General features: G+C 42.4%; 1 protein-coding gene across 4 annotated transcripts in view; it reads right to left on the bottom strand.

The window, feature by feature from the left end:
• Positions 1-7,166: 7,166 nt before the first annotated feature.
• Positions 7,167-21,979, bottom strand: part of LOC144934586 (eukaryotic translation initiation factor 4B-like) — a 30,071-nt gene continuing 15,258 nt past the window's right edge. For all 4 annotated transcript variants that reach the window (XM_078860545.1, XM_078860543.1, XM_078860544.1 and 1 more), the window contains exons 10-14: positions 18,834-18,999; positions 15,674-15,744; positions 12,382-12,484; positions 10,485-10,551; positions 7,167-8,133 (exon numbers count right to left, since the gene is read on the bottom strand). In XM_078860545.1, the coding sequence (XP_078716671.1) occupies positions 8,068-8,133; positions 10,485-10,551; positions 12,382-12,484; positions 15,674-15,744; positions 18,834-18,999 (473 nt within the window). In that variant the 3' untranslated portion in view covers positions 7,167-8,067. The remainder of the gene's footprint in view (positions 8,134-10,484; positions 10,552-12,381; positions 12,485-15,673; positions 15,745-18,833; positions 19,000-21,979) is intronic.

The following is a 21,979-nucleotide window of genomic DNA, read 5'->3' as shown; positions in this document are numbered from 1 at the left end:
TCGTCCCGTCCGATATATCTCGTTGCTGAGATGAGTCCTGCCCAAGCCTTTTCTTAACGGTCCATGTGATTTTTTTGTTGATGATGATTGCTTGTTTTTCAGTCGAAACGTCGTGAGAATTTTTATTGTTTTATATTTATATTATTTTATTATTTCCCTTCTACGTGACTTTACCGAAAGAACCAAGAATATGGGTGCATGTGATGTCTCAAATTTGCATTCATTGTCTTATTTACGTGTTCCCCTTCCTTGTTGGCATGCATTCTTGTTGTTTATGTAACTTGTATACTTCTGTTTGCTGTAACTTGCGAATAATTTACAAAAAACACAATATATTCTCATTTGCACCGTGCTACGCGCGTATCATGAGTTTAAGGAATTTATTTTAATCGATTCACCAATGTATAGTTACATGCCGAGTGACACGGCCGAAACCATGAACGCGCTTCTCTCACAAGCCTGCTTTCATCAGGGATGGCTGTGCAGATTTTAACCATTGGTGTAAGCTCGTTGCTCTGATTCCTGAGGCACCTGGCTAAAGTTTTTATTTCTCAAAGCCTCGTCTCTGTATGCTAATGTGGTGATTTAATATTATTCTGGGTGTTACTACATTTCACGTATATAAAAAAAAACCCAAATGCCTTGGTGAATGTTTTAATATATTTTCTCCAAACTTTTAACCCTCTTGTATAAATGTGGATATAAAACACATTCCGTGGTAGTGTCAGCTGCCACATATAAAATATAGCTTCATTATACTTTAGAGTAATATGGCAGTTTGGTACACATACACGAAAAATTGACGTCAGGTAGCCCTCCATTTATATCTGTGTCGAGTGCAGGAACATAGCACACGCACGCACACACAATGGCAAAGGGGAAGTGGAGTGGAGCATTGGCGAGGGGTTAGCAACACTGCGCTTTGAACCCGCTTACCTGAGTTCGATTCCGGGCCGTGGCGATCCGAAGTGGCAGGTGATTTATGAACCCCCCCCCACCCTTCGCAGCCGAGAATGATGAAGTATGGTCAAACAACCCCCCCCCCCGCCACGGCCAATCAGTGGAAGGGAAGCCTTAAAGCAGCAGTGGATTGACAGAATGACCGTAAATTATTATCGATGTTACGATGAAAAATACAGCTACAGTAATGTCATAAGCAGATGAGAGTCATTGGATTACCAAACTCCATTCGTAATGACTCCCAATTAAAAAAGAAATGGTTAACTTGTAAATGTAGATCATGGTGGGTGAGGATTACCTTGGGAAATCTTGATGTAGGCGATTAAAAATTGCAGCTGATGTTTAATGCGTGTTCAATACTTCCTGAAAACAATCTAATGCAATACCGTACTCAAAATGTAATTTTAAAACATAAAAAAATATGTGCGTACGAGCCCCACGCGACAACCGCATGTGACCGAAACCCGTGGCGAGATGTTAACTACCTCACCTGGTATACATGAGGTCGTGAGTTCGTCCCCGACCGTGACACCTGTATATTTGGAGTCTGCATGTTCTCCCCGTGGTCGCGTTGAATTTTCGCATAAACATGTGTTTAGAGTATTTGGCTGCTTAAATGTCAACATAATAAGCCGCTTCGTTGAGTGATCATTTGTGGCCAGGTCGCTTCTGGAAAAGAGCTACATAGCTCAGTGGGCCTTACCTGGTAAAAAAAATAGTGAATAGTAGTATAGTTTAACACGTAGGCTTTCGCGACCGATATCATCCATAAGAGGTTTTTTTCGGGTTAGATCACGTAAATATGTGTCGTTAAAACCCGCCGCCACCCGACACAGCCAACTAGTAAGGGTTGTCACGTAAACAGAACATGCCAAACGTCGTACTCAGATTGTAAATGTTGTGGCTTGGCTCTCCAACACACCGGTGTACTATACTAGTGACGAATTGGCACGTTTTGTTTACGTGTCACTCCTAACTAGTTGGCTGTGCCCGGGTGGTGGTGGGTTTCAACGACACATTTATATATTTACGCGACCTAACCCCCCAAAAAACTCTATTATGAATAGTAGTATAGTTTGTAGTCATTTGTTAAATCTGTAAAATCCCAAAGCACTGAAAACACCGCCCAAACCTCCCCGACCTGTGGTAACAAACCCCGCAATCTCACTGTGCAGAGGGTCTCAAAAAGTGCAGGAAGTGCCATCCCTCCCTGTACATGGTGGCAGTTCGGTGTTAGCATGATAGCCCTGCCAAGACGGAACTCGCCAGAGGCTTCGCGATCCAGCCAATAGCGCGTGACAACGGTCCCATGGGCAGTCAATTGTAGCCGCTGTTATTGCATTTCTAAAAGTTTACCAACAGCTGTTTGGAGACAAGCTGTGTGGAAAATCCCACGTAGAAGGAGCACTTAAACGTGTCGGCAAATCAGTTTATTGATAATCACATCAAAACAGAAGTGACACACGCGAATCTACAAAGTTATATGTATGTATGTCGAACTGCAGGGGAAGGACAACAACATAAACATAAAAATCATTTCTAAAGAAATTAGTTTTCAGTCTAGATTTGAAAGTGCATAGCGCCAATGGCTTCCTAATATCGGAAAGGAGAGCATTCCAGACGGACGCAGAAGCGCATCTGAAAGTGTGCGTGGCAGTGATTGCCTTTGTTCGATGGCCAGCCAAAAGCCCGTGCGAGGACGACCGGAGTTCGCGTCATGGTTTATGAGCCTTGAGGAGATAAGCAAGGTATTGTGGTTCATTTGTGGAAAGCACTTTGTGTGTAATGAGTGTGACTTTGAAACAGCCAGCCGCAGACACCTCTTAAGAGGAAATTTAACTAAATGCAGATGGGATCAAATTGGAGAACATTTGAGTGGTAGAAAACTCATTAAACTTTAAAGTACTTAAATTAAGTAACGACGTTTCCAGAAATGTAAAGATAAAGGGGCATAGCAGAATGTGGAAAGCCTGCCATTTCCACAATTGTGAAAGGTTTGGTACGAAATGAATATTGTACTAAACATTGTGTATGTGGCAGAATCATGGACAAGAGCAAAAGTGAAAAGCTTTTAGTGGAAATGAGGCTTCTGAGGAATACGGTGGGAAAACAAGTTACAGATACAGAATATGGTTTATCAAGAGCTTGGAGTGGAGAAACTCGAGCCAAATTGGAATGGACAAGATTGGACGCAATAGATGGACGGGCAAACATCACCAAGATGGGGTTTGTGAAATGAGAACAGGGAACACACCTAGAGGAAGGCCATAGAATAGATGGAAGTTGTAAGAAGGTAATTGAACGAGAATACACCATAGATATTCCACAAGAGACACACATGGAAATGGGTGGAGGAACAAGATGATGGAGAGTGGTAAATGAAAGATTGGTAAAAACACGAGGCAACTGCAACTGCAAATGGAAGGATTTAAATTTGCTCTAAAAAGTCGGCCGCGAGCAGTGTTACGACTAACAAACGAACCTCCCTACCCCAGCCTAGCAAAAAGCAAGTCCACAAAATGAACAAACTCAAAGTTACGATGTATGCGCAAGATGCATCAATGCACGAGTTCTGAGCGCGTAACCCTGTTGGGTGAAGCAATAAATAAAGGACCGCTTTGGTGCACGTGTTGCAGAGGTAGTTCAAAAGTGGGATAGTGGGTTTGGCCAAGCCATTTGCGTGCGTATTTGCCACTTGTTGCAGAGGTTCACGAGTTAACGCCCAGCGGCTGCCCCGTTTAACATCGTGGATGTATATTCTTGGTTCTTGAAATGAATATGAATTCCTGCAGTCACGAAAGCTTTAAGTCAAGATCGTGGATGTATTTGTGGGGGCCGACTTCCACCCCACCGCCCTCGCTAGGCAAGTGAGGCACGACGTCCCGCCCCTTCCACTCCCTCCTCCACCGCGTCAGTCGGCCGCCGCCGGGCCCCCCCCCCCCGACTGAGTGACCGGGCCCCCCGCGCTAGCGCCCTCTCTGAGGGACATAGCTGAACCGCTGGCTTACCACCGCACAGAGTTAATCCCCCGCACCCGCGCACACCACGGCTGACGCAGCGGACAGTGGCACACTTGCTCCCACACCTGCGAGCGATGATCTCAACGAGCGCTCGTGCTGCGGCTCCGCCCTCACTCTCGCCACGCGTCCGCCCACGCAGCCGCTCCACACAGGAATCACAGACACCCCACCGATGCTCTGTACTAACTTTTTTTCGCGGCGAAAAGCCTGCCCTGCCTGAAGGGAATATCCTACGAGCAGAGCCTAGCATATGGCTACCCAAGTCCCCAAATGCTCACACGCCCTATCACGTACCTCGCGGCTGTACTCACGGCATCGCAAGGACGCTGCGAGAGTCGGAGTGAAGAGGATGAAAAAAACCTTGCCCATCACTGCCTCGTAGCAGCACTCACTGATATCACACGGATGCTGCGAGCGGCTCGAGAAGGCAGGACGGCAGGGTGGTGGATCTTGACGGCCCAGATGTTGAGGAAAGATCTCGCCTCAACGGTTTCAGGCTCCCCTTTTTATGCCCCCTTACTTAAAATATCCAGAGTTACGTTATCCCACGCGGCCAATCGTGCGCCTACCTGTGATTCTCACTCGTTTCCCTTCCCTTACACGAAGCGTTGCGACGGTTACTTCTGCGACCTCTTGTCTATGCACCCGTACTCATTGATTTCTGACTCAACCTGTTTAATCTGGAAGGACGTCCGGCTGGCGAGTACACACCCTGCTAGCGTGTATTCGGTCTGGGGCCAGGGGAGGTCGTGGCACTGCGATCCCCTGACCTCATGGTCTGCTCTGCTCGCTTAATATTTCACCCCAGCCCCCTCCCCGATGTCGTGTTTGACTCATTGCGGCTGGCCCGGTGAACCTTTGTGAGCCCATACAACATTAAGCCAACTCAGGAGCACCGCAATGTGACTTGTCCTGCAAGGGTCGGCCAATCTCCTGGCACCGGGAAACCGGGGGACTTTCATCCTAGGGACCCTTCGGATGAAAACCCGTTGTGCCAGGCAATACCCCGCCAGGACACTACGTGTGTGCGCTGCGTGTGTGTGCTCAGTGTGGGGCCAGGGGGGAGTCGCGGCACTTGCGGAGTTGCTCCGAGGCCGTGGCACCACATATTCGCTCTCCCTCAGAGTGGACGTTAAATGATCTCCGTAAAGCTATTCCTAAAAGAGTAGGCCATCTGTGCCAGTGGTCCAAATTGGATACTACTCGCACGTGACCGAATTTAATAAAAGCCACGAAAGCAAAATAAGCCAACGAAACACAGTACCGCCGGTTGTGACAGCCTAAGATTGGCACAAGTAACAAATGTCCAGATTCTTCTATTTTATGAAGCACACTAAAACGAGTGTTTCGATTGTACTGAATGTGGATGACCTGCAGCAACTAGCAGGCGATGCCGTCTTCCAAACTGGCTAGCCGCTCGCGGGTGACTATATGAAATGAGCGGTTTTGTGGCATACACGGACTGTCTGGCGTTAAGTGTACAGGGTGGTTCAACTGTCTTGTGACCTCCCCCCCCCCATTATTTTCCCCTTTGTTAATTTGTTTTCACACCCATTGGCATGTAAAAAAAAATATTACGTTTTAGCAAAGGCCGTAATTATAATATTCAAATATGCCCCCAATATTGCTATAAAATAGGTTTCTGTTTATATGATTGTGGGTATGGTTGTACTTTATTAATCCCGAATCTCTGCCATTACATACAATTAAACAAAAGGTAAAAAAAAGAAAAAACAGAGCAATGTAATACAATACACTATTAGACATTGTAAAACATAAATAAAAGTCCATCCTATGTGTTCGAGAATTTTTTATATTTTAGGCAGGAAATTCGTTTTCAAATTATTATTTTTTTTATGGGGGGGACCCCCTGGAAGATTTGGTCCCCCCCAATGTTGACTCCATGGCTACGGCCTTGCGTTTTAGAGAATTAAATGTGGGGGCACAATACATCTAGACCACCCTGTATATGGTGGTCTGCTGCGTTTGGTATTGTACAATCTACGTGGACTAAACATGGATACTTAAAAAAAAACACTTTAAAAAAGTATGTATATGGAGGGTCCTGTCCATCATACTTAAAATTTTGTAAAAGCACAAACGCTTGGTGTTTTCTCATGTTTGCGATGTTAAATTCACGTCAACACTTGCAATCTTCACACGCCACATGTTGCCTACTTACTCGGATGCCATTTTGTTGGTGGGTACCCATCTGACACCTAGTGGTTAAAAACAATCCTTTATATAAGGAATGTAACCACAGTTCAAACTGTTAATTCTTTAATATTTAAGTTCATGAACACCCCGTGCATGCGTATATATTTGGAATTGCTCACAGTTACCATTTAAGTTCATTGCGAGTGTACCACACATCACTACACGAGCAGAATGTTTATAAATCCACGTACACGTGACACAAAATTAAGTTACCCAGCGGCATGTTGTTTGATTCCGTATTGATATGTCGGTGTTCTGGTATACTGAAAAAAAAGATGCCAAAATGTATTTTAAGTGTCCTTTAGGGTTCAAGAATAAGGGAATACAGCAATTTGTAGAACACACGATTAAACAGCGTGGCCACAATGCTCAATCCCAAAAGATTAGGGCAAACACCTCTGTGGTGGATTTCCCGAGGCCGAGCATATCAAATGTATGAAGCTTATCGACAGCAACTGTGCTTTAAACGCAGCCACTGCTATCGCCTCTTGGCAGCTATGTGAATGTTCAGCTTGAATGTGTTGACATTCCTTTAAAAATACAAGTTTAACACTGCACTTATTTTGGGCTCAATAATCCCGAGTGTTACTCCATCCAGCAAGTTTTTAAGTACAAATTCCTTCTGGCTGTCAAGCAAGCTACACCATTTAGGTTCAAGGAAACAAGTTTGTTTCCACACACAGGGAATGAGCACAACTTGAGCTTGCGGTGGTCGTTCATGAAACGAATGGTGCAAAGTGTTTTGCGCTGCACAACACACAAGCTCCGCGCAGCATGAACCATGATGGTTCGTTCACATACTCCATGAAATGTTTTGCACGCCATTGTTCCGTCTATTTTATGGCAGCTTTCCCACCCACTGCCCGACCAAAACATTCACCCCCCGCAAATCATCCTGCACCCCCCTCAGCATTGTTAGCATTCACTCGTACACAAACTCACTTCGTTTAAGCACGCCACATTTCCAAATTGTAGAAGCAGTTTATTTTTTGAAGTTGCATCCTAACAGGGGGGGGCCAATAAATTTCGAAACTATTTCGTTTGAGGTTGAGAACTTAGAAGAGAATGCAGCGTAACCAATACAGCTGTCGAGCGATATTTTTGTAAGGCAGGGCTTTTAATTCCTAAACACACTACCGTGACAGACCAAAAAAGCACGTCAAAAGCAGCATTGTTTAAAAGCGACTTTATGCGATTACGTTTTTCCTACTGGAAATTGCCACTGAAATAAAGTCTATTTAAAATGGGTGAATGACGGTTAAAATGCAGTAGAACCTCATCACAACGCCATTGTGAAATTAGTACATTTTCACCACACCAAGTGTCTTAATTTACATAATTTGCTAATCAGGGTGGCGAGAAAACATATTCACAATGAATAAGATGCTTACTGATTCCATAATGAAGCTCTACTGTAACCTCAATTACAGTGCTTAAAGCATCTTCAAAACCAGTTGCTATGTTTAAAATCCACTGCTTCTTAGCACTGTAGCCAAAAACCCACTGTTCAAGTTAATCAAATTATAAAGTCCATGCAAACCTTCAAATTCCATTCCATTTGCATTCATATCATCCATCATTTAATGCCAGAATTTTAAAGCCACTGTATATTATTCGAATATAATCTCAATACAGCTGCAGCACTTTCAAGCTACTTGTTTTTTTTAATAACTATAACTACCTGTACTCACATTGAATAATAAAGCATGGAGTCAGAAGCAGTCTCCAAGCGATGTGCAGCAATGAATTGGCTTGCCCTGACTGTTCATTTATTGTTTCTCGATTTTTCTCTTTTTCCTTTTTCTCTTTTTTTAAATTTTCCCCCTGTTATATTTGGCCATTTAAATGTTGGCGCAAAAAACTCCAGCTCTCAATCTTCGTCTTCATCCTCTCCTTCTACCGTCAGAGCTGCAAACTTACTAGTTGATGAGAAAACCTGTGAAAAAATATTTAAAAAAAGATTAAGAGTCAAGGAATAAAAACAAAAAATTATGGCTCATTTTGGTTCAGACCACGTCTTTTCACAATCGTAAAGAGTAAATATTTTAAGTATCGCGTTGCTGCTTCAGGGAATGTATGGAATAGCAATTAAAAATAGCTTTTTTTGTCAGAGGGCAAAAATATTTCGAACATTTGGATGAATGGCCTTAAGGAAATAGAAACATTCAAAGCTTATTTTTATCATGGTAGCCAGTGATAAAGGGCAAAATGTTTCAAGTATAATAAAATCACCGACTAAATGTTGACTGAAATAACTATGAATATTTACCAGTTACAACAGATCACATCCCATTTCAAAACCAACACAAAAGATGAATGCCTTCCACCACTCCGCTCTGAAAAATGTGGCGAGCAGGCAAATTATGAATGATGTCGGGGACTTGGTTCTCATTTTGGGGAAAGATTTTCATCACCCACGGTTAAATGAAAAAGCATCACTATTCCTACAAATGTTTTTTTCCTAAAAGTGTGGAAGATGCATTTTAGTAAAACGCTGGATAAGGCCTTAGACTTTTGCTTTTACAATGCATTTTTGCTCAAGTCTGACAAAAAAATCCATTGTAAAATAGGACACAATATTACAATTTTTCTCCAACACATGGACAAAAATGACTATCTGAAGCAAACAAAAAAAGGTATAGATATAGATGATGCACTTGGAATACGTTAAAAGTATTTTGAGCAGTCACGTGGCAAAAATTACAAGTTTACATTTTGACCATTGCTGAAACTCCCTTGCCAAGCCATTTGTGCTGTCGAATCTGCTCCCAGTTCAAGTAAAGTGGCAACACCATTTTCATCTTTCTTTGACTGACCGTCATCTCTCCTCTCTATAAAAAAATACGGTGACTGTTCTGTAAAGCTTCTTCCGATGCAAACGCTGTACAAGTCCAAAATATATTAGTAATAACTTAATGTTCAATTGAAAAGTTACAAAATATGCTAAATCCACCAGAATTTAAATATAATACGCAGTTTAAAAAGGTCATTTAATCCCCGAATTTCTCCAGCGAATTAATCAAATTCAGTCAAAACAAAAACTTACTTTTTTAAATAAAACCCCAAGTTAAATATTGTGAATCCAGAAAAGCTTTGAAATTCCAATAAACTCTGTAAAAACACAGTAATGTATCTTAATAGCGTTGCTGATTAATGATCGCCATATGTTACCCAAGGGGAAAAAATGCAACTTATACACTAGCTCATTACTTGTTTTTTGGCAGAGAAAAAACCATTATTGTAGCCAGCCTGCAACAGGGGGTGAAAAAAGGTTTGCTGCTGGCCACCTATTTCACATTTTATGCCAATTTTTTTCTCTCCCATAAAGTGCCGAGCTGGAATGTCAGCTCACTGGATGCTAAATGAGCACGGAGGCAAGCGTGCGTGGTTATTTTCATTACGCGGGTGTACGCTGCACTCTGGCATGGGGGAGCAGTAGTATGGCAGCGGTAAGCGATCCGCGCTGCGAACCCCGCGACCTGAGTTTTAGTCACACTCCAGTGACGATTAACGGAACCAGTCCTAGACCTTCCCTAGGTCGACTTGGCCTCAAATGAGTACCTGGTGCGGTGTGTTAAATCATCACCACTGGGGAGAAAAGGACAGTCGGGCATGGTGCTGGCCACCCACCCCCTCCGTGTTACTGCATCAGCCTTCATAGGTACTTGCTAATAGCACTTGCCCCAACAGTCTGTTAAGACTATACGGGGAATCTTTGTCTCGCATGCTAGTGATGCTTCACATGGGCCACAAAAGATGTATGCAACTATTATCATCGCCTGTATTCTATCAACACTCAAGCCATAATGGTCCTCTGTGCCTGAAATGTTCAGGTCACTTTTGAACATTTTATGATGACTAGAGTTGCTTTGTGATCTTATACCCTTTCTGTAGAGGATAACAGATTGTGGCAGATGTGCCCACTTGGCAAACTGACATGAATAACAAAAAAGGCCAAAAAAATTATTCTAACACAACCTACCGAGCATCTAGAATACAAGCTCCGTTGAGACTCAGCCTACATTAACCTTTCGATTATTTTTTTTGAATGTCAACTTCCGTAAACCATTCGTCTTGCTGGCTTATGTCTTGACATAAGAAAGGTTGTCCAATGAATTGAGTCCTTTGCCAACACCTTTTTCCACACACTGGATAGGATTCCACAGGCATAAGCCTTAAAAGCAGACACACGCACACCAATCCGTGCTGCACTTGCGGGTCAAAATTAAGCGTGCACAATAAGTAAAACCCAGCAATGCCCTGATAAGTCATTATCCATCTGCTTACAGGAGGCTGTGGCTCCTCATACTTGCGAGGTTCCGGTTTATCACGGTCCTTGCGAGCTTCTTTACGGCTGAAACACAGTGGTTGGGGAAAAAACCAAATTACTTAATTAGATCATGTTACACAGTTCTTCCTTCAGCGCATACAATCACTGTTAAGGCAATGGGGGGGAAGTGAAGAGCAAAAAGTGAGAAAACGATAAAACTGACAACTTTCATCCTTATGAAAAAGTACAATCTTAATTTTCAACGTGACCTCTTTACGTAGAGGCTTATTTTTGCACACCAATTAATTATGAAAGATAATTTCGCCAAAGACAAAGCGAAAACAACATGCATTTTCATGCATTCATTTACTTGCATTAACCGAATAACATTTAGTAATTTACTTACTGGAACGAAGAATTTGGCTTCATTCACCATTTTATAAATGTTGAGCAAAAGAAACATGCTGAATTCATTCTAGCAAATCATCCCAACCAATAAAGTCAGAAGATGCAATTAGCTTCAACCCAACAGCACAGCTTTGAGCAAGTGCCATCAAGACTGTCGGTCTGAAATCTTGAAAAAAGCCAGGAAACGCAAGCACTTTTTTCTGAGTAAACTCTGCATTGCCAAAACGAGTAGCACTGACAAGTTGTCAATGATACTTCATTGTTGCAGTTTCTACCGCATGCATTGATTTCTGATGAGAATTGTGCTGCCTCTGACGAGCAAGTGCACAGGCCATTTAGAACAGAAAACTAAACAGCGCTATTCCATGATGTAAGGGAATTTAGCAGACCATTTGATGTGGGATTCTAACACAAATCAAGCAAGGTTTTTTTTCAGTTTCTCGATTGTGAAAAAAACATGGGTTTTTTTTTAGTTAAAACCTCATGTGCCCATTTACTTTATAAAATTGCTAGGCCATGTGGTGAGCATATAGAAAAAATCCCACCCTCACCATTGGATGGTCTTAAAACTGTTATTTTCTGCACATAATTTAAAGAAAAATCCAGACATTAAGAAAAAAACGTCTGCAGATATTTTAACACACCCAACACGTGGCAGTGCTGTTACAAATTGCAAAATGTTAAGTGCTAGGCCATTTCCACATTTGTGAAGGGTGAAGATATATACAACAATTTAAAACCAAATAAGTTCAAATGTCAAACACTTCAGTGTAAGTCGTGATTTATAAATTACATGAAACAGTTTATGGATACATTTAAAGTGCCCATCAAAAAACCCTTAGTCAATGGATAATACAATACAGTAAAAAAATGAAAATTCCAGTTTGGTTGTATTCAACTGTGATTGTGAAATAGTCACACTTTCAATTCTTTGCTCAATAAATATAGCACGTTCAAAAAGAGATGTCTCGACTTGCCCACCTGCACAGCTGGACTCCACCCTGGAGCCTATCATCTCGATGCAAGTTGTGATGCCGACACAAATGAGCACATGTTGCATAATTGAGGTTTCCCTCTCCAGCAACAATGCCAGGAATATAAAACATTCATGCAACACAATGTGTGAAAACACTTCTCAGCATGATATAGAATGGATAAACATAGCACGTACAAAGTTTGATTACTGATTCATATGTAATTATACGCACATACGTTATCCAAGGACGATTTCCTAGATGTGGCACTACAATGTAGCCACGTAATACAGCGCTCGAAGAGAATTTCAAGTTACCATTAATTAGTAACAATATAACGGTACTTTTAAAATGTTAAGCACATCCATTCTTGAGGAGCTCTCAACAGCACAGTATTTTGTAACTATTTATTTGCATGAAAAGCCAATGAGCAGTTGTTTGCTCGAAGCAAAAAGTCAATGCCGACATTGAGCTAGTGGGGAAGGGGGGGGGCACTGTGGCTGGGAACAATTTCTTCCGGAGGCCAGCCTACCCATCAGCTGGTGGCGCATCTTTTTTGCCCCAGGCATTGTTCTCCGGTGGAGGAGCACCTGCAGAGGCCGCCCTCCCACTCCCCTTCTTGTCATCATCTCCATCTGGTCAAGACAAAAAGGTGTTTTGGCACAAAACAGAGGGGGGGCTGAAGCTTCCGCTCTCCACAAAACTGCACGAATGCTTGAAATAATGTAGTGCTTTGTCAACAACATGCTGAACAAAGACCTGCCACTCCCATGCCGGTCATGTGAGTTGTTTGACCATACTTCAATTTGCTGGTCAATGCAGGTTCGCGAAGGGAGGGCAAGGACTGGTTTAGGATCGACTTGCCACTGAAGTTGAATTAATCGTGGCCAAGTATAGAAGTCATGAAGCCCAGCGCATAGCATAGTGTGCAAACCACTGCGCCATGGAAAAAGTAATATAAAGAGCAATTCAAGTTTTACAATGTTTGCTTTAATAAAAAAAATCTTGATTTTAGTGTTGGTATCATTCTACTTTTAAGAAATTTTCATTTCAATCCAAGAATTTGGATTTAAAAATACCAACCAACAGCACTCACATTATTAACATTTATGGCCTGAAATTTGGTAATGCAACGTTTGCTACGAGTGCGCAATTTTTTGCACAAAGCGGAGCCGATTTTCATTCACAGTTAACATCACATTCATCACTGCACATATAATATGCTGACACTCATTTGCCCAAGTGTATCACACATTCATGGATAACTATTTTCTGTTGCCAAGTATCACTGCAACTTTTGGCGATGGTATTTTTCCAACCGAGGCGTTTTTTTTTACGTGAAGAAATATTAACTGAATAAATTCATCACATTCACGTACTTCTGGAGTAAATTCAACTATTTATTTTCTTCAGATAAATGTCTTTCTTTTCTGGGATGCAGAGCTATAAATGGCATTAGTCTATTTTTAAGTCCTTTAAAAACAATTTACACGAATGGCAATGTTCTAACGGAACAAGGCGCGTCACAATCAATTACAAACATTTTGCACATTCCTTTTGACCCAATCAATTATGTGCCACCGTTTCTGATGTAACAAATGCCAGGGAGCACATGCAAGAGACAGGTGCGCAATTCAAGGCGTTAATAAGTAGATCAATCGATGCGCTGTAATGTATTTATCAGGTGTAAAAATAAGACTCAGATTACCCTGTGGATCCATAGCAGCGAAGATATAATTACTTGATTTTTATTCCTCTGAATAAATTTGTTATTTAAAATATATATCTAAAATGGAGTGTGACTTAACATTTTATACATTTTATTATGAAAGCATGAAGATAATTAAAATCACAAGACGCTTACAGAGTTCTTTAACTTCTAAAATTCTAATTACAGTTTAAATTGCCAAGATCGTGGCGATATCTTTTTGTTACAAATTTGTATCATAACCGAAACTATTTAAGCAAATAGGTTTGTTAGTGTATTGTGGTGCTTCAGAAAAAAATACTACGGATGATAGAAATCAGCTTTTATGATCAAAAGACAGAAATTCTAAAAATATGTTGGTCATCACAGATTCTCCTTTGCATGGTGATAAAAGTACATTACTACCACATGCTGGGGGCTGTAGGGTCAGCCACTAACTTACGATGCAGTCAAGATCAGGGGGCAGCAGCTGAAAAATTGTGCGTGCAAGTCCCACAAGTCTGTTTGTGTTTCAGTGGGCAAAATAAGGAAACATTGTGGGTCCCGAGAACAAAGCTTCAGGTAAATTCGACTTAATACATCAATGATTACACCGATGCGTGTGCAAGATTTAGCAAAAGTAACAGAAAAAAATACATTTTATTTATCACCTAGTGCTGAGACACTGAATTGTATAGCTGGACTTAACACAAGAGGCAACACTGTTGCTGTGATGAAGGCAATATACGCAACTTTTTGTCATTATTTATTTAGCCACTTAACAAAATGACCAGAGATATGACATTACCAGAGGCAACGTTTAAAAACAACCCACGGAAACCGTTCAATATTCAAGAGTGGGGGAAAAAAACATTCATTTCACACTTGACTTAAACAGTGGGATATGGGCTCTCTCCCTCTCTCAATGCTGTTCTCTCGCTTTGACTGCACGACACAGAGTACTTGCCCAGCAGGCAATGTGTTCTGCTCTCAAGCACCCTACAGGGCCACCTTCTGGAAGACAAACGTGCGAGACGCTGTGATCTTCCCTGATCGAGTGGGAACACAGTGAACTGCAACGGCAGGCACTAAAGCCAACACAAATGCTTTCCACGTTGTTGTGACTAAGTCCCAGGTGTTTGCTCGAGGGAGCTTGCATATACGTTTAGGACAGGAGCAACGCCTGCCTTTGAAACGACCCACGTCAGCACCTGTTTATTGCTACACGCCAATGCACAATCTATGGGGGGGGAACTAGACTGTTCAAGGTCGACCCAGCTTGGTCAACATTCTTGAGAAAGTTTCACAAGGTAGCCACTATACAAGTCTATCTTGACAGTGGCTTTGTAAATGTTTTTTTATTAATGTAAAACAGCATTGTCGTAAAATAAAATGTGTTACCATCCATTTACAAGTGTGGAGACTAGGTTCTTCTAAACAGTGCCAATATGCAGATACCTCATGCAGCAATGATGAGAGATGACCGAGACAATGCATCCTTTTACCTGCACCACTCAAGTGGCGTTCACTTTTATGCTCAAGGCTTAATCGATCGCTCGCCTGGCCCACAAAACCTGGGTTCCCTCGCATTATAGATTTCATTTTTAATAAGTCAAGGTTATGGCCATGGTCATCCAGTAGTGGATTGACCATGGCTGACTGGATGACACTGCAAGTGGTATTCTTACCCCAGAGAAGATCTACACTGTTTGTTACAAGGTACTTTTCAACCCGACTGTTTTGCTGTTTAACAGGGTTGCTGTACTTCATAACAATTCAGCTGTACTCGGCAAACTATTCGCACTACATGACACCATGTCGCTTGAATGCACCTGCATAAAAGGTGCTTAGTGCTTGTAAATTGATCACTGCTGGGGCTTTTGCACGACACCTACAGGGATTAACACACAACATGCATTCTCGAGAGGACAGAAAAAGAGCACACATAGCTAATGGGGGTGTAACGAACGATAGTGGACGAGCAGTGTCTAAGCGTTTAAATACTGGAGCCTCAGAAAGCCCCCCTGCGAATTCACTTATTTTTTACAAGTTCTTCATATTAATTTTTATTCATATTTTCATACAAATCACACCCCTTTAGGCTAAGCAGGGGATCATTGCCTTTTAATAACATTACCTTTTGAAGAGGTACTGCTGCCACCACTTTCTTCCTTGCTTGTTGGACTTTTGGGTGGAACGTTGCCTTTACTGCAGATCCAAAGAGCAAGACATGAGGAAGGAATTAACAGTGTAATTCATAATCATATAAAATAAGCTGGCACAACTATTAGGATTTAAAAGCAGAACATATTTTACGCATTAAAATACGTATTTTTCGTAAAATTATTCATATGCTTTAAAAATAGGATTCAGTAAAGTCTTACCTTAATCCTGGTTTTACAAAGTAGTATCATCCTGGCTCCGAGTCATAATTAGTGAACTCGTTCCTCTGCAGCAGCACAGAACCCAGACTCTCCCTCATATTAATTAATATTCCAAATTTTCAGAGGTATTCCTTCCATATCAGGGGGGAAGAGGGAGGAGCCACCCATGCCACGCCCCTACGAGCGGAATGGGCGGTCCCCAAACCCCCCCCCCCCCCCGTGACCTCCTTTCTATCCTCTGTTCAATGACTATGCTATCAAAGCCAATTTAGAGGACGTTGACTATCATCCACGAGCGAACAACACCTTAGAGGTCGACAGGACATGACTTAGAACTCAGCGGGGTAGGTGGGTGTGGAGCTGGGATAATACTACTTGGTAAAACCAGGATTACGTTAAGCCTTTACTGAAATTCTAGTTTAATACCTCAGTTGTATCATCCCAGCTCTGAGTCGTCGTACTTGGCGAGCCGGTACAGAACCATCTGACACTGGAGGTGGGTAAATTCAGGACTGCCCACTCTTACCAGTAATCCCTTACTGGACCCGCAGATGACAGTGCAGCCCTACCGAAACGTCAATCCTGAGAGGAAGACACGTCAAGGCGGTAATGGCGTGCAAACTTAAGTTGTGTTGCTCCACACCGCTGCTCTCCAAATCTCATCCAGAGACCCGCCTGCCCTGCCGGCCCAGAACGCTGCCACACCCATGATAAGAGTTCGGTTTAACATCAGTTGATAATAGCTGCCCCTTACACCTGTATGTCTCTGGAATGGAGGCCGTCCCCCACCAGACATTTCGATCTCTGAAGCACCTCTGCTGATGGCGCCCAGACTAGGGTACCAGTCAGCAGTTTGGTAGACTCTCAGCATTGCTGAGAGGCCGAATGGTAGCACTTTGAAGTGATAAAGGTTCCCCGGTACAGTGAACCTGAGGAATCTGTGGTCCTTGCCATGCACTACCACATGCAGGTATGCATCCGTGAGGTCTATGGAGGCTAGACAATCGTCCGAGTGATGGATGTCACAGACTCCATCTTGAAACGATGGTTCTTCAAGAATGTTTTGAGGCTTCATAAGTCCATTTTAACCCAGAAGCCCTGAGGAGACGTTGGGACCATAAAGAATTGCGAGTAAAACCCGCAGCCCCCGATGAGAAGTCGGAACCACATCTATCGCCCCTACTTCCAAAATCCATGCCACGTCGGTTTTGAGAGCCTCCTCCATTACCAGACGACAGGATGGTTGCGACTCCACAAAGATGTCTCGTGGTGATTGAGATATTAACTTGTATCCACATCTTATCATGCAATGCGCCAATGCATCCCTGGTCGACCGGGACCACTCGTTCCAGAGCCACCTGAGACGACCCCCCGTGCGCTGTGCGGGAGTCCCCCGTGTGGGAAGATCGCTGATCACTTGGGCTCACTTGGGAGTCAGCCGCGGAGGGCTGCCTCCCACGCATGCGCTCCCGCCGCGGCAACGCTGTCAGCCGCCTCGCGATGCAACGCCACGATTGACTCGCATTGCTATTGCTGGCGGAAGTCGCCCACGTGAATGCGTTATTTGATCACGAAAGCACTGGTTCCCTGGGACCTCCTTCCAGGCTCTCTTTGTACTCTTTATCATGTTCTACTCGTGGATGACAAGCAAGGGCCATTATATATTGACTTTGATAGAGTCATTGAACTGAAGAGAATGGGCAGGAGGTCACATGTGCAAAGGGTGTGGGGACCACGCATTCCGCCCCGCGGGGGAGCGGCATGGGCGGCTCCTACCTCCACCCCCTGCCCGTTTGCATGGAGGGAACGCCTCCGAAAATGTTAAATATTAACTAATATGAGTGAGAGTATGGGTACTGTGCTGCCAGAAGAATGAGATCACATAGTACTATTTGGCGAGGATGATATAACAGTGATAATAACAATTAGCCAATTATAACAGTTTAGTTCATGACAGCACTGCAATATGCATAGAAAATAAAAATTATTCTCCCACCTCAAGAGTGAATGTACAAGAAAAATGTAGTTGTCCTGAACTCCACCGGGATTTACCGCGTAATGAGCAAGTGCAGAGTGCCCATAATAGTCAATATTACACAGTGACGGCACTGACTCCTAACGCTGATGAAAGTCACGCAAGAGCAATGAATCAGATCAGGGAGGAAATAAAAAAAAAAAAATTAAGCCGTAAATTAAGGTGCGGGGCTCTGGTGGATGAAACCCGTGCAAAGGATAGACAAGGTGTTGGGATCCAGCTTCCTTCATTGATTTACTGCTTCGAGACAGTTTTGAGTTGGGCTCGTAAAGCGACCACCGCAGCATCTGGCCTCATTACGTTTAACATCGAAACGGGCAACATGCGCCGGTGTGACAAATCACGCTAAACCCTAACCATTTCCAAGCCGACAAACACTGCCACATGAAGTGAGCACGGTCTGGATAATTTTTTATAGTACAGAACCGATGTGTGCTGGTAGGTAGATGAGGGTTTTTTTTTTAGATCCTTTACGAAAGCAAAACATGTTTAAACATCTGTTTAACTTGGGAAGGAGGCCAAATACTTACAATGGCACCCTTTAGATGACCTCTACAAGAGCAATATACCCGAGTTCTTCCCAGTATACTGTGCATTGGTTTGAATTTAAGGTCTGTTCTTATTAATTTGTGCTTCCTTGCCACTGCATACATTACACAATCCCATGCGAGTTACACAGAAATGAGATCTGGACTCATTTTGACTTGAGATAATTCATGCTTATAGCTAACATAAAACACTAAATCGGTATAGGTTAGACTTACATTTTAAGCTTGTAAAATATAAGGAGGCCTAACTCAAATAGGAAGAAGCGTGTTCTGGTGAACGTGATCATGAAGAATATGGTAATAATTGCCTACAAGACAGTGTGGCAGGACCTGAAATCTCCATCAGAGCCCGGAGAACGCAGAGGATTGGCACCACGAGCCCAGGCATTCTCCTTGGGTGGAGGCGCTGCCTGTGTCTTTGGCGGTGTGACTTCACGAGCGTGTTCGCTCTGGCCGCCCTCCCTAGGCTCGCTTCCACTGTCCTCCCGGTCATCAGCTGGAACACAAAGCGTTGGCACAATAAGCACACATTTCATGCTGATGTAATTCAGCGCCAGCCCATCAAAAGAGGCAGGCAGCAGGAGTGGGGGCTTTGTTTGCGCACTCCCACCCAAAGACAAGGACATTCAAACTCCGTGCCACAAATGGAACAATACTCCTTAGCACTGCACATGCTGGCAAGCATCAAAGTCAGCTGGGTCATTCGGATAATCAAACAAAGGCATGATAGCAATGGACACTGCTTCGAGAAAGCGGCTCCAGTGATTATCAAATGTTCTTGTGTACACGTTTTACGTCATTCGACGTAAATATATGCACACCTGTTTCTTATTATTCTTTATCCCAATAAGTAATTTGGCAAACAAAACAAAATAAAAAAAATTCCATGGAACTGCAAGTCAGGCTACTCACTGCTATTCATCGAAAGACACTTCACACATTTTAATGAAAACTTACAAAATAACAACAATGCTCAACACAGCTTACCAATAGCGATGACCAGATAATTTTTTGAAATGTCACATTTTATATGGATGTGATTAGTAAGCACGAGTTAAAGGGCACGGGTGCAGTCGTTAGAACGTATGCACGCTGGATTTAATCACGTCCGCCAAACAAGTGTGCACATTTGCATGTTTCGGCCGCGCTCATTTCTAAGTGCAGTAAAATCACCAAACGAAATGGTGGCTTCCCTTAATGAACTGGCTGGATATTTTTTTCTGCAGTGCTTTAGAAGTCTGGGTTGGCGATGCTTTCAAGCTTCACCATGGACAGACGCACAAGGGAGATGAAGGAACTGGATAAAGAATGAGAAATGCTCTATCTCACCTGTTCTTTGAAGTTGCCCATTATAAAGGAAAAAAGCAAACAAGCGCATCATTTTAATTGGGGCTCCCTGAAGTATTCATTACCATTCAGTGTTCACAGCAGCTAATTAAGGAATGACTGTGGTTCAGAACTTGCTTTAATGCTTTTAATATAGCAGCATTGCTACTCTCAAACATGACAGCCTGTTTTCATGAAACGCAAACAAAACTTTAAAAATACAACATAGTATTCAGGTTAAATTTAATTATATTTTAATTCGTGTAAAATGAAGGTCTAAAGGAAATTCTTAGTCTGTTTACAATATATTTCTTGACAATACAGAACAGAGCATTGGAGGAACCGTCTGGACCCCAGACATTCTTACTTAATGGTCGAGCCAGCCAGTTACTGAAGCAACCTCGTCAGTACAAAGAGGACACACACACAAACCGTAAACACCTAAAAAAGTATTTTACACTGAACAGCTAATGCTGCAGCCCAGAGGGCAGTGTAGCACTGACTGCTAATGTTCGCCCAACAAATGCCAACAAGAACCTCCCAGATTTCTTGGTCTTATGAAAGTGGAGGTTTTGGCCAGTACAGCATACCAAAAAAACATCCTTGTAAAGAAAAAAAAATGAGACGTGCCAAAAATGCTTTAGGGCATCAGATGGCATTGGGTTAACATTTTTAATCTCATTCACATTGAAAAGCAGCATTGGGAAAACATTTTGGTACATGGTACCAATTCTCAGAAGTCATCAAAAGCAATTTTCAGTTTTTTTTCCAATTTATTGGTAAAAATAGACTCTATGGAATGTTAATTCCTTGGACACTCCTCCGCTATAACTGTTGCTGGTCTGCACTGCTCATTAAAGTATTTTCCATCCAAACCAATAGATAGGGAAGGTCGATCTTCAAAAATCATGCTAATTTGGTATCCCAGCAGGGTTTACAAAAACATAACAGCTTTAGTTTTGACAAGATGCGCCACCATGACAGAGACCAGTGTCCTCTAAGCCAATCTGATAACATTCTTAATCTGCTTAAAACCAGACTGGCTAAGGGGAAAAAGCAAGGCTCCCATTTGCTCCTCAAATACCCACTGATTTTTTTTACATAATAACCACAATCATGCCTTTTGTTCTGGTAGAGCCAAACAGAGTGCCTTCATTATCTCCGTTCTTCAAAATATGAAATTGGAGCAGCAACATAATGGCTTACGGATATAACTAACAAACATCTACTGTGTAGTGAAGATAAATGAAAGCATGTGCAATTTGTTGCATTCATCCTATTCACACAAAAACAGAATAACAATGCTAATGCTGCACATGTTTTTTTAAGATCCCATAGTCATCCCTCTGTTTACACTCTGATTTTTAGGGCCCCTTATAATATATGGACAAGACACAATGGGATGGAGCAGTGGTAGGAAAGTGGTTTGCGCACTGTGTTATGAACCCAATCACCCAAATTCAGTTATATATCAACCACAGCGAACTACCTGCACTCGCAAACATGGTTTAGTATTATCCAACAACCCCCATGAACTGACATGGTTTGGAAATGCCTTCATCCAGCAGTAGACTGACAATGGAATGTAGATTAATCATTTTACAATGTACATACTACATAAAAGGACATTCTGGTTACAGGGAGTACAATTAGTACAACGCAGCAGTTTACACAATTAACAGGCATATTTTCAACAACCGTGACGATGTACATAAACAGAACGCAACTTGCAATGGTCTTTGAGTGTTTGCTGTTCAATTCAAAGCTTGGGTTGCTTTGCTGAGGAATGAGCAGAGCATCATCCAGTGGATATGCCATAATCCCATCATTATATAATACTGCTGTATAGAAAAAAAAACTTGGAACACCTTCACCATTCTGCCACCTGGGCCAAAATAAACAAAACACTCAGCTGGGTATGTGGCAAAATATTTGAAATGAAAAACTATAAAAAAAAACACAATGCATCTTTTGCTTTGCTATTTCTACACTTGGCTTCTCTGACACATTGTGCTAATCAAAACGTGTTATTTTTAGCAACGTATAGTATTGCAATTAATTAACGTAGGATGCCACTGATTTGTATAGCCTTTTAATTGAGTTGTGCATTTGGAATATCCATTGCCAGGAGAGAAACAAGTGCTCACTGG

This window comes from Lampetra fluviatilis, chromosome 10, assembly GCF_964198595.1.
Source record: "Lampetra fluviatilis chromosome 10, kcLamFluv1.1, whole genome shotgun sequence".
In the NCBI taxonomy this organism is placed as follows: Eukaryota; Metazoa; Chordata; class Hyperoartia; order Petromyzontiformes; family Petromyzontidae; genus Lampetra; species Lampetra fluviatilis.
This window is presented reverse-complemented; position numbering and strand designations above follow the sequence as displayed.